The sequence below is a fragment of the Hippoglossus stenolepis genome, chromosome 17 (genome assembly GCF_022539355.2).
Source record: "Hippoglossus stenolepis isolate QCI-W04-F060 chromosome 17, HSTE1.2, whole genome shotgun sequence".
Taxonomy (NCBI): domain Eukaryota; kingdom Metazoa; phylum Chordata; class Actinopteri; order Pleuronectiformes; family Pleuronectidae; genus Hippoglossus; species Hippoglossus stenolepis.
This window is the reverse complement of record NC_061499.1, coordinates 19,088,846-19,101,818: the sequence shown is the minus strand read 5'-3', so window position 1 is coordinate 19,101,818 and position 12,973 is coordinate 19,088,846. Positions and strand designations below refer to the sequence as shown.

Genomic DNA, 12,973 nt, shown 5'->3' with positions numbered 1-12,973 from the left:
GTGCCACCTCTAGTGAAACTGAATCAGTACATTTTTGCTCCAATATGGTCGCAAAGTTTGGCCATACAATGACTGCAATGGTGTTACTACTCTAGTTAATTACATATATAAATTCAATGTAAGATCCTTAAGATTTTAATGAAACCCAATGATTTTTTCCATATCTTATTTTCAATGTTTTCCAGCAATAATATAGTGTATTTATATTCAGGGGTTATCCCACTGTTCTAATTGATTTTACCATACACACAAGGGGTTCATTTTATTTCTATAATTCAGTATTACTGTTTGTAGTTTAGTTAATTCTACAACAGTATTTAACATAGTTTGGTAGAAAAAATATTTTAAAAGTTACACAATCTCGTTTTGGAACAAAATGTTTTAAAAAACAGTTGGAAAGTACATTTACTCAAGTACTATACTTAAGTATAAATTTGATATACTTGTAATTTATGTGTAATACTGAATAGTAAACTTTATTTCTATAGCATAATGGCAGAAATATAAAACAGAATATTCATAAAATGATCAGTGTTAAACTGGAACAGGCAAAAACAATTGAATGCATAAAATCAAATGTGGTATGAACAGAAATGGGAAAATTAAATCTCAAATTAAATCAGGGAAGGTTTTCCGATGAAGTATGTCTTAAGAAGGGAAAACTGTCACTGCTTTAGAATTTTACAATTCTACTCCATTAGACACATTGGCTTTGTTTTTTTTATCAGTCAACTATAGATACAAGTTACTTCTCAGGGTAAGATGTTTCATTAAAACAAACGATACAATACAAAATTATCTGAAATTGAATGAGCTGTTAAAAGAATACACCAGTGGTTTCCATCCTCACTAGCTTGTTCTAAACAGCATTGAGGCTTAGGTGTCTGATCCCCCTTGCTTCTAACAATCAGGACAACACTTTTTATCAAGTTAAATTTAATGTCATAGTGCACACCAGCAGTTACTGTGAACCAGCACTGTAAGAAAAAATGAGAACTAATCATCAGCATACATCAGATGGTTAATAAGACTAACAAGACAATCATTATATTAATTTTGACAAATTTGAAATCCAATACATACAATGAAATGAAATACAACGTTGAGTTTAGCTGAATTACATAAAACACATTTAAAGTTAAAGTGGAGTATAGCATGTGTGGTAGTAAATGGTAGGACAATAATGAAGGGGCGGGTTCTCTTTTTCGCATTAAGATGCAATTGGTCAAACATTTGGAGTAACTACTCGTTGAGCCAATCGCAGTCCGAGTTGGGCTCCACGCAGAAAAGATGTAGCCTCTGATTGGTGGCAGCGACGCCCTTTGTAAAGTACACTTTCTGTCCAAATTTAGCCAAATGATGCCGGAAGTTGATCGAATACAAATACAACCGAACGTGTGAATTCAATTCCTACAACAACACTTTTTGTATTCCATAAGGACATTCGCCCCAAAACACATAGATAAACAAACAAATTAAATAATCTGACATCCCTGTAATTGTAGTTTACAAGCGTAAATTAATCTAACCTTTTATTTTGAAGAGGACGGGCGGATTCCTGTGTGTTCTTTTTAAAGGACTTGACGCCGCCATTTTAAGTTGGGTTTCTTCCTTAAGTTTTCCCGAATCGTCTCCGACAGTTCGTCGCTTTGAGAGGAACAAACATGGGTGCTTGTTTAGCTCTGGGCTCCCTCGCCAGTTGTGTGAGTACACGGCTCCCAGTCTTACTGTCAATGTAGCGAAGTTTACTTGTTTTTTTAGCAGAGACACGAGTTTTGTTGATGTTGTTTCGGGTATCGACGACACGACGTCACGTGAGAATAACTAAAACCGATATTTTACATTTACATTAAGAGCATTTAAATCGAATGAAATTAAAGTTAATATTTCAACAGGCAAACATAAATGTATCAAACTTAAATGCTACATCTGTATGATCTTTTTTAAACTGCGCTACTTCCGGGTTAACCCAGAATCTTACATATGACGTCATTAGTTTTGTTTGCCTTTTTTATATTTTTTTGATCTAAACTGTGAACAAATGTAAATATATTACAGGTGTGTTCTCTTCTATAAATATAACGTGTATCACCAGTGAAGATGAATGCAGTTACTGTTCAGTTGCATTTTGATAGAGGCCAGAGACTGTAAACAATATCCCAGTTAAGGACACTGCCATCTTGCGCACGTGAAGTCCAATCACAAGTCAGTCTCAGGCTGTCAATTATGAAAACCAAATTTACTGGTAAAATGAACATGAAAATGAATATACATCAGTGTGATACGCATTACCTACAATGATCATCTTTAAGAAAAAATAATTTGACAGTCCAGCTGTCATTTCGTCCAAATGGTTTCTACTCACTGTAAATGACAAATAGATTTTAGGTCAAATAACCTTTTTATGAGGAAAATCCAACTGTGGCTTCGTCAACTTCCACTCAAAAGCAGCAAAATGACAATAAAGGAAACTTCCAAACAATCCCACGAGTCTATTAGCATGTGCCAAACAGTGGAAGCATTTAACCTCCAAGACTCAGACTGCTTCTCAGAGTGCAGTAAGGTCACTGATAAGAGATCCCAGCTGTAAACCAACACAAACAGGCAGGTCTAAAGCAGATTTGATTTCTACAGATTTTCTGGTTATCCTCCAAACATCTGCTGTGATTCAGGGTTGAAGCTGGACTTCAGGTTTTTGCTACGAATGTCTTAACAATATCTCAGTTTTAGTGCCACAGCCACTATGATTGCTCTCTTGTGAAGTGTTTTCTAAACACAGGGAGTTATTGTACAAGCTGGCAGAGTTTAGACATAAATCAGAAGGTATAAGGTGCCAGCTTTCAGTACTGGACAGTGTTTAATACTTAAATTTTGGACTGCGACGATAACAATGGTGCTGGTTGTGGCTACATGTTGCAGCAGTGTGTCAGAGTTCACTGACGACTCAGTCATTCTGTCTCTCTTCAGCAGTGATAATCCTGGCCCACAGACTGGTGCAAATTGTCCTTCTTCGACATTAATGTGTCCAAGACTAAAGAGATGAAAATTGATTTTAGGAAGAATCTAATTGTTATCTCTCCTCTGCTGATTAATGATCAGGCTGTTGAGCTGGTGCAGCAGTGCAATAACTCAGCACTGTCACTGATGACAAGCTGATCTTCAAGCCTCTATTGATGCTATGTGTTGAAAAGCTCATCAGTGCATGTGTTTTTATCGTATACGTCATCATTTGAATGTCAATTGCACACTTTATTCCTGTTTGATCAAATCTGTTTTCTTTCATCTGCTGATGTGGGTCACTTGCACTGAAAAATAAGGAGTGGCTGTAGGATATTATGTAAATGGGTTCAGCAAAATTGCTTGTATGACCCTAAATGACCTTCATCACCTGTACAGATTCAAGAAGGTCTGAACCATCCTAGATGATTTGAATCACCCACAGTTTACTGAGGTGTGGCAGAATTATGAGATTTAAAAAGTCGAGGTCCTTGCTGCCATCGACCTTTTAAATGTCTCACTGTGATGTAATTATATTGTTGATGTATTTATTGTTATTATGTGGTTACTGCTGGCTGCAGAATTCATTACCCCTTGGAGGTAATAAAGATACATTGAACCAGAAAATATTGGGGTTTAATCACCAGCCTTTTTTCAGTGTTGTAAAATAAATCTTCAGACTCATTATATGGGTGCTTTGATGTTTAATATTCCCTGTTATCACTTTGAGTTCCTAGTAATACTCTACAGTAAACTTAGAGTTATGAGCAGTTTTTGCCTTGACTGCTTTGGAGCTTTTTTGTTCCCTGGGCAGTATGACATAGGACAGTGTGAACCATGGAAACTGGATTCTTCACCTCACAGCTGCAGCATTCATTTCTTGTAGAAGCTTGTGCTCATGTACTTGTGTTTAGTGAAGGATGGATGATCTCCGCTCCAGTAAGTCTCTGCCTCAGTGCTTCACATGTCTGAATCTTACAGGAATCCTCTGTGATCCTGTTTCGCATTGCTTGGTAAAAAAAACTGAGAGAGGCAGAGATTTGTTATTATGGCATACCTGATTACTGCCTCTGTGAATCATCTTTTATCTCTGCTTCTCTGGACATGTGCCGGAGCAGGACGATGGTTGCCCTGACAGCAGACACAATGTTTTTTCTTCTTTTCTTCCTCCACATTCATTGTTGCAAGCCATGCATGCATTACCCTGATTATCCCACAACCCTGAGCCGTGTCCGCAATGTTCATAAAATATGGATCTGTATGCATGCCCTGCTAATTCTTCCCCTTCCTCTTCTCCAGGCGTCCTGTTTGTGCGGATCGGCCTCCTGCCTCCTGTCATCATGCTGCCCTTCAACATTCAACTCCACCATAAGCCGGTTGGCCTTCTCCTTCCTGCTGCTGCTCGGGACTCTGGTCTCTGTTATAATGATTCTACCAGGCATGGAAGAACATCTTAAAAAGGTACATTAGGATAAGACTGGGTTAGGACAAATGTAATTATCCACGTGGGGATGTGGGGCTGTCACATCAGGTACCGTTAATCATCGCATAAGAGCATTTCTGAACCCACATGTTATTACCAATTCAAGGAAAGATGGAAAACTACAGCGCTTTCATAAAGCTGTAACCCAGCAACCGTGATGCTGTAGAGCAGCAGGACAGGATGCTTGGAATAATTGGTTGTTATAATTTCTGTCACAATCTATCTTTTTAGATTCCATTACACTTCTCACAGGCCAGGATTACGGCCTGTCTAACCCATTATTTCATTGTTCGTTTTCACCCTGTCAGATTCCAGGATTCTGCGTTGGCGGGACGTCCATACCTGGCATAGAGAACAAGGTGAACTGTGACATCGTCGTGGGCTACAAGTCGGTGTACCGCATGTGCTTCGCCATGGCCTGCTTCTTCTTCCTCTTCTCCATCATCATGATCCGAGTGCGCAGCAGCAAGGACCCTCGAGCCTCCATCCAGAATGGGTAAGTGTTGCACCTCTGGTTCAGCTCTGTTTCATGAGAGAATGCTGCTCTCTGGTGGCCAAACATGGACACTGCTTTCTCTTAAGATTGTGTTTACCCCATAGACTGTATCTAAAAGGTTTAAGAGTAAAAACCTTTTATTTTGTTTCTCCTCAGTTTCTGGTTCTTTAAGTTGTTGGTGCTGGTCGGCATAACAGTGGGCGCTTTCTTCATTCCAGACGGCGAATTTAATACAGGTATGAAGCTAGGACACATGTTTTAGCCTGATTCATTGTTGTTTTTTTTTTAGTTCTAATTTTCTTTTTATTTGAATCCACCAGCAGCTGTCACACCTTCTCGGTTCAAGATAGAGTCTGCAGATTTTTTAAGATATAGCTTTTTACTCATCTGCAATGAATTGTCTAAAAACAGCAAGACTTGTCTAGTATATTTTGTTGAGTTGTGTAATTATATTTTCCCAAATTTTTCAAGCAATTTTTCAAGCTGGTAAAACCCCTTTTAATCAAATTATTGATCTGGTTCATTTGGTCACCTGTCTGTGACATTGTGTCCCCTTTCAATTGTGTTTGTCTGCCAGAAGAGTCCAAATGGACCTTCATTTTTCTTATTTTTACAAGACCTTATAGACATAATTTAGATATTTTACTTAAACTATATATTTTTACTGGATAAAGTTTTTTTTTTTTTCCCCTGAATGTCTGGAGGCATCAGAGAAACAAGCTGAGCAAATGTTTGCGGAGGCTCAGCTCATTCCAGTGTCTTTCCAAACAGCATCAGTTTTTTTTTTTTTTAAAGGATTTAATCAATGTGTCTGTTTTGGAGCGGAGGAGTAGACCTCTGAGGACAATTCTGCTCTTGGTTAAAAAAACAAAACAAACAAACTCCTGAACTATTCAGAATCTGGCAGCTTTGACAGCAGTGGTGATGAGAGCAACTCCCATGATCCCACTAAACTGTTTTGTTATTGCTATGATTGAGAGACCCCCTAGCATCAGAAACTTGCATGTTTTGAATTCAATTCAAAATGAAGGCTCCATATCAAAGTTCAATAGTTCAACAAAATAAGTTTCAATAATACAGTTGGCAGTGAATGTTTGCTTAGAACAACATTTTATTTTACTTGTTGTTTGATCAGAAAGTCTGTGAATCATATCAGAACTTACAAGTTTAGAATGTTTAAAAACCTACAATTCCCTGAGTCAGTCTTCTTTCCTGTGTGCTCTCAGTGTGGTATTACTTCGGCATGGTGGGCTCCTTCATCTTCATCGTCATCCAGCTCATCCTGCTTGTGGATTTTGCCCATTCCTGGAACCAGTCCTGGCTGGAGAGGGCAGAGACTGGAAACTCCAAGTGCTGGTTTGCAGGTAGAAAGGCCAAATACTCTCCATTTATTGACATAAACCTTTAAGTGCAAGTAGAAAATGTGTGTTTCTTTATTCTCCCATTTTATTCCATCAAATATTTCCCTGCAATTTCTCACGTTATACAGCTCTGCAAGTTAATTATACCTCTGTAAATAAATCATATAGATGTGTGTGTAAGTGGAACATTGAATTACAATTCAGATTAGCCTTTTTGTGCCGGTGACACTGACAAATTACACAGCAGTTATGTAATAAATCAAACTGTTTGACATACACGTTGTGTGAGTTTTGATGGGAAAGTCTTGTTTTACAGAACTAACCAGTGCAAACAATCTGAAACACTCACCCGACTCCAGCTGCAGTTTCGCTGTCAGGTTTCATTCGTATAATGACCTTGATGTTTGTTTATCTCGCAGCTCTGCTGTCGTTCACCATCATCCACTACGTCCTGGCTTTCACTGCTGTCGTGCTCTTCTATGTGTTTTACACCACACCTGACGACTGCACCGAGCACAAGGTCTTCATCAGCCTCAACTTCATCTTCTGCATCATTGTGTCCATCGTCTCCATTCTTCCCAAAGTTCAGGTAATGTAGACTTATGGTATTTATGGACTGATACAGAATATTGTGATCCAAACAATATTGTTACGTAGTTACAAATCTTGTCAATTTAATACAATTTGTTTGTAGACAAAGCTCAAGAAGAATAAAGCTAATTCACTTGAAAAACACAAAAGAAAACAACTGTGATGAAAGGCATAGAGATTTCAGATTTTATTTTGATGAGAGATTCGATCCTCTTGGGCATGCATGATACCAGCGTTGCGTTAATCTTTGGAGAGTACTGGTGTTCTTCACAGATGCTCTTTTGCTGGAGGTTTTTTTGTTGTATGTATGTATGTAAGTTCTTTTTTATTAGAGCCAAGTCAGGGGACAGGAAACAGTTTTCACTTTTTTCTGTCTTTACAAACACTTTGGTGATGCTGCCCTGTATCATCAACATACTCCCGCCTCCCTGTTTCACTGTCAACACTCACAGTCACTGTGCTGGTCCTGGTCAGGTCCACACCAACCATACAGGACTGATCCAAACCAATTGACTTTTGGTTTCATGTGACCAGACAAAGTCCTGCCACATTCATCAGGCCTCTTCTCATGTTCTCTGGCAAAATTTCTTCTTGTAGTTTTGTGCTGATTTATGAGTAATAGTTTTCTTCTTGGATTCAAACCATAACATTTGACTTCATACAGTGTCTCATTGTCTTATACACCAGTTTCCACAGATGATCCTTGTGTCAAGTCAGAAGTCTTTCAATACAAGCTTGAGTAAATGGTGACTTGTGCATACCATCATTTGTGGAGGATGACCATTGCACCCTGCTATTAGTTGTATGGCACTTCCTGAACCCCACTCCTGCAACTGTGTTTAGTTTACTAGTTCACCGATGCTCTTGTACATTCTGCCATCTGAAAGAGGACTCACTATCATGTCTGACTTGTTGAGGCAGTTTCTTACCATGTGGAGCCAAGTTGCATGACAAGCAACACAGCTCAAACCTGAGGAAGCTGTGGTGCTCACAGGATATTTTATAACACGTTCATGTGATTAGCCTTAAATGTAACTCACAGGTGTAAACAAATGTGTTAGCATGACCAGAGGTGAACTGAGGTGTGTGGCAGTCTCCACTTGTGTGCTCAGTGTTGAGGTTGCACTAACCTTTTACATGAGATCAATTACCCAACTAAAATGAAGCTAGTGAAAGATTATACAAATCTGAATAATATAACTACTTATTTATTTCACAGGGGTATATCGGAAAGAAATGTTCTTTATTGCTCAATCTAGGAGTCAAGCCAGTAATAAAAATTACCATTTGTCGCCACACAAAACCACTAAGGGTTTATGTATGTTTTAGAAGCACAGGGATTTCTTTTCTGACTCATCCTCATGCCTCATGTCTCTGCAGGAGCTTCAGCCCAGCTCAGGGCTGCTCCAGGCCTCCCTCATCTCCCTCTACACCATGTACATCACTTGGTCAGCCATGACCAACAACCCCAGTAAGTCTAAATGAGTCAGAGTCACAGAATCATTTTATCCAAAACCTCAAACTACAAACCTGGCTTTAAAAGTTACCTGATGTCAACTATTTACACTGATTTCTGTTTCCAACCTCAGACCGACAGTGTAACCCCAGTCTGTTGAGTCTGGTCCAGCCCGGCAGTCCAACCCCACCACCAGGTCCCGCTATGCCTACCCCGGCTGCTCCAAATGTCCAGTGGTGGGACGCACAAAGCATTGTGGGATTGGTCATCTTCTTGTTCTGTACTCTTTATGCCAGGTATTTTACCGTCACCACTGGTGTCTTTGTGTCATGACGAGTCTAAAAGCAGCCAAATTGCCTTCAGAGAAGGAAAAGTAAAACACTGCCAATGGATACAGGAAGCCAAATCATTTAACCTTGTGCTTAATTGATTTAAGCTAGCTAAAATGAAAAATATCACTGCATATAGTGCAGTTAGAAAATGTACAGACAGACAAATTAAAGGAAAAACTTATCTTGGAAATTTAGGGATGATTTAATAGGTGTTAGGAACAGCTTACATCTCTGGACTCTGCTGTAGTAACCAATCATTCTTCTAAAAGATATCCTCTCATTTTGTGTTTTGGTGATGGTGGTAGATGCTCTCTAACAGTCAGTCAAAAATCTCCCTTAGGTGTTTAACTGTGGTGAGATCTGAGGACTGTGAAGGCCAGAGCTTATGATTAATTTCATCTTAATACAAATCATTTATTGACCCCTCGTCTCCCATGGAGGGCAGCATTGACATACTGTTTCTCTGTTACTCTCTTTCCTTTAATTTGTGTGTCTGAATGTAAATGTCATAAATAGACTAACTGAGCATTTTAGTTAAAATACCTATAGTCATAAAATAATCCAATCCGCCCATCATGTAGCTGCACTGTAATTCATAAAAGGGAAGATGCAGGACAGGAGTTTCAATGAATGTTCACATCAAACATCAGAATGGAGAAAGAATTTGATCACAGCGACTTTGACTTTCTGAAACTGCTCATCTCCTGGGATTTTCACACATAATAGTCCCTGGAGTTTAGTCAGAAGAGGGTTTTTTTGGCATCTAAAAGGAAAAAATCCAGTAAGCAGCAGTTCAGTGGGCAGGAACAGCTTGTTGAAGAGAGAGGAGAATGATCGAACTGGTTGGAGTTGACCGAGAAACTACAGTAACTCACTCTTTATAACTGTGGTGAGCTGAAAAGCACCTCAGAGTGAGAACAACACGTCCAGAAAATAGAAATGTGAGGCTGAAGACTGACTAATCCAGGGAGACAACCTGCCTTGTGTCAACAGCCGAGGCTGCATGTGGTTTACCATCTTCTAATGTCCTGGCTCCAGCAGGATAATTCTCCATGTTACAAAGTAAAAGACGTCTCAAACCTTCCTCTGCGTTCTCCTGATCGGAATTCATTAGAGATCCTTTGGGATGTGGTAGGAAAGAGATTGGGAGCATTAATGTGTTTTTCCAACATTCGATCAACCTGGGAACAAAATGAATTAAACCTCAAACTTAACTGGGAGGAGATTTTCAGAATGAATTAACTGTCATTTGTGTTGCAATGAAACAAATGTCTGAGGCAGATATTTCATGTCCAGTAAGTCAAGACGAGTCCTTGTGCTCTCAACCACCACAGCATCCGCTCCTCCAACAACGCCCAGGTGAACAAGCTGATGCAGACCGAGGAAGACCAGGGTCTGACCGCCGACTTCGAGGCCTCTAACGGAGAGGACGGAGTGCGACGGGCTGTGGACAACGAAGAGAACGGAGTCACCTACAGCTACTCCTTCTTTCACTTCAGCCTCTTCCTGGCTTCTCTCTACATCATGATGACACTCACCAACTGGTACAAGTAAGTATCTGCTATTCCTTCTTTTTGAAATAACCCCCTGTTAGACAAATCCGACTTCCCTCTGACCTTGTCCCTGGCTCACCAGGCCCGAGAGCGACTACCAGGCCATGCAGACCAGCATGCCCGCAGTGTGGGTGAAGATCGGCTCCAGCTGGCTTGGCTTGGCAATTTTCCTGTGGACCCTGGTGGCCCCGCTGGTGCTCTCTGACAGAGACTTCAGCTAAAACAGGGTGAAGTCTGTCAACACTGGTTCCATAGCCTCTTGCTGTTGCACTGTGAGGAAACGTAGCTTTAGCTTCAAATTTCTCAGCTTGAGTTTTTAAATGCTGACAACTACACATTTAAATTTGGAAGCCAAAATAAGGTAGAATGTTTTTTTTAAATCTGAAATGAACACATGTACTTTTGGTGCATAACCCTATAATGAATAATAGGTTTGTGTACCATCAAAATTATTTTAAAGCCATTTAGGGTAGGAAATATATATTTTGTCGCTTTAAGCCACTTTACAAGTTGCCTAAATGTTGATTTTTGTTGCTCGTTTGGAGATGTCTGCAGTTGTCTGTAATTGCGCTGTAATTACTCACTCGAAATTGTTCTTGACTCAGGTTATCTTGACTCTGGTTATTTTCTATTTTTCCTTCACTGTTACAGATTTTAGAATTGAGAGCACTCCATGCCTTTATTGGAAAGACCAAAGGAATCTGTGATTATCTCTGTAAGATTTGTGACGTTCATACTTTTTTAATTCAGTCCGATTTTATGGAAAGTGCCGTTTAAATTTCTGCAATCTACTTTTTCTAGCTATGCCTTTTTTTTTCACAACTTTGTCCATGTTCCCCGTTTTATACCGAGAATGGTTTATTATATTTTGCACACAAGTTGTTCCGAGGGACCATTTTTGATTTACCTTTACAAAGTTTATATGACACTCAGTTTCAGTGTAAAGCATATGTTCACTTCTCATTATAATGAAATAAAGTTCACTTTGTTTAAATCATTCGGTGTAGACTCTAGATCTGTCCAACAGGTGGGACTGTTGTCCGTCCGACAACACGCATGTCACTATATACAGTTGAGTCTGATGTATGAGGCGTAAACATTTCTAAACCTGAAAAGTAACCAGTTCTTTTTCTTTCTTTTTTTTTCCTTGTGATTGTTTTTTCTTCAGAAACTGCTAATTTCATCAAGTCTGGTCAGCAGAGGTTCACTGCTCTCTCTCAATTAATCCCATGATCCCGCTAAAATGTGATTTATTGTTTTTTCGTCTATGCAGGATTCCCTGCTGCAACACACACACTCGCACACTTACTTGGAAAGTAATGTAGAGGGAATGTGCTTTCCCCTATCACAAGATCAGCATGAGCAGGGGCCTGAACACAACACTTCATTATACTTAACAATATTCATTCAGGGCTTGTGTTGGGGAAATGAGCGGTCTCTGAAGTCGTGCTTAGACATCTGGTAACAAATCCCAGACGCTATATTGGCAACATTACTGTGCACATTCTGACCCACACAGCAGTAACAGAATCATTATTCACTCATTGGAGACCGTCTTTGACTTCTATATGTCAAATACAACCACTTTAACTGCATTATCAATCATTACAACCCTGGATAACTCATCCATCTGTGCATCAGATATACTTTGTGGTTATTTGTATAATGGACAGATGACTGAAATGCACGTGCAATAGTTCCAATGCACCAAATAAAAATCACTTAATATTTACTAATAAATAATTATTATTCCTCTTCCATACAGCTGACACTCACACTCACACAAACTAAAATTAACAGAAACATGTGGATCAAGCTCCAAAAATACGAGATCCAACATTTCCCATAATGCAGCGAAAAGTATCTTTTCTCTAGACCCTCGCCACTTGGTGAATGCTAACTTCTGTCTAACTATTCATCTCAAGTTCATTGTGCAGTCTTTCTTCAAATAATTACAAGTTTCAAAGCCTAAGGCAGAAATAACCCTGACATCATTAGGGGTTCATTTTTTTAAAGTTTTAACCTTGAGCTTGATGAGCAGTCTGAATTTTAATGTCTTCTTGTTCAGGTCCCTGTTTAGGATGTAGTTGTTTTGCGCTTATCGATTATTGCTGATAGTGGGTTGCTATGTTTGTTTTTTTTCTCATTGGCCAAAGAAACACTAAAGATTTAAGTGCTGTCATCACACTTTTAACATTGTTAGATGAATGAGAATGAATTGACTGTATTAATATAAGATGCTTTTTGTTGGAAATGCAGAAGTGAGATGGCAGCCTTGAAGCCTTGAGCATCTACCCTCCACCAGAGTGGAGAATGTGCTTGCATAGGTCTGGTAAACTCTAACTCTTGTAGTCTTCAGCCCATATACTGTGTATAAGGATGGATTACATGACAGCTCCCCAAAGGTGAAGCTAAAGCATCTCGATCACCACCTGGTGGCCGGCTAGGGTATAAGTCATAAACCTCGCCTCCATGTTCTCGGATGGGACAGAGACCAAACTTAACGAATCAAAGTACACGTCTAATACATTTTTCTCAAAGGTGGTTTCTGTCATTGTAGTTAGTTCTTATCAGACTGACGTCTTTTCAAGTGTTAACCTTTCTTGAAAGATTTAGTTATTTGATGCTCTAAAAACAGGGTGAAACAGCACGATTAACAGCTGAGACCGACTCTTGGTGTGCGTGAATCTCCTGATCACTACTG

General features: G+C 39.4%; 1 protein-coding gene across 1 annotated transcript; it reads left to right on the top strand.

Annotated features, from left to right (window-relative positions):
• Positions 1-1,567: 1,567 nt before the first annotated feature.
• serinc2 (serine incorporator 2) lies at positions 1,568-11,266 on the top strand. Its single transcript, XM_035183335.2, has 10 exons — positions 1,568-1,703; positions 4,297-4,458; positions 4,789-4,976; positions 5,133-5,212; positions 6,203-6,340; positions 6,757-6,926; positions 8,309-8,399; positions 8,518-8,680; positions 10,051-10,266; positions 10,352-11,266. The coding sequence occupies exons 1-10, from the start codon at positions 1,665-1,667 to the stop codon at positions 10,488-10,490; spliced, it is 1,386 nt and encodes a 461-aa protein (XP_035039226.1). The 5' UTR covers positions 1,568-1,664; the 3' UTR covers positions 10,491-11,266.
• Positions 11,267-12,973: the final 1,707 nt, after the last annotated feature.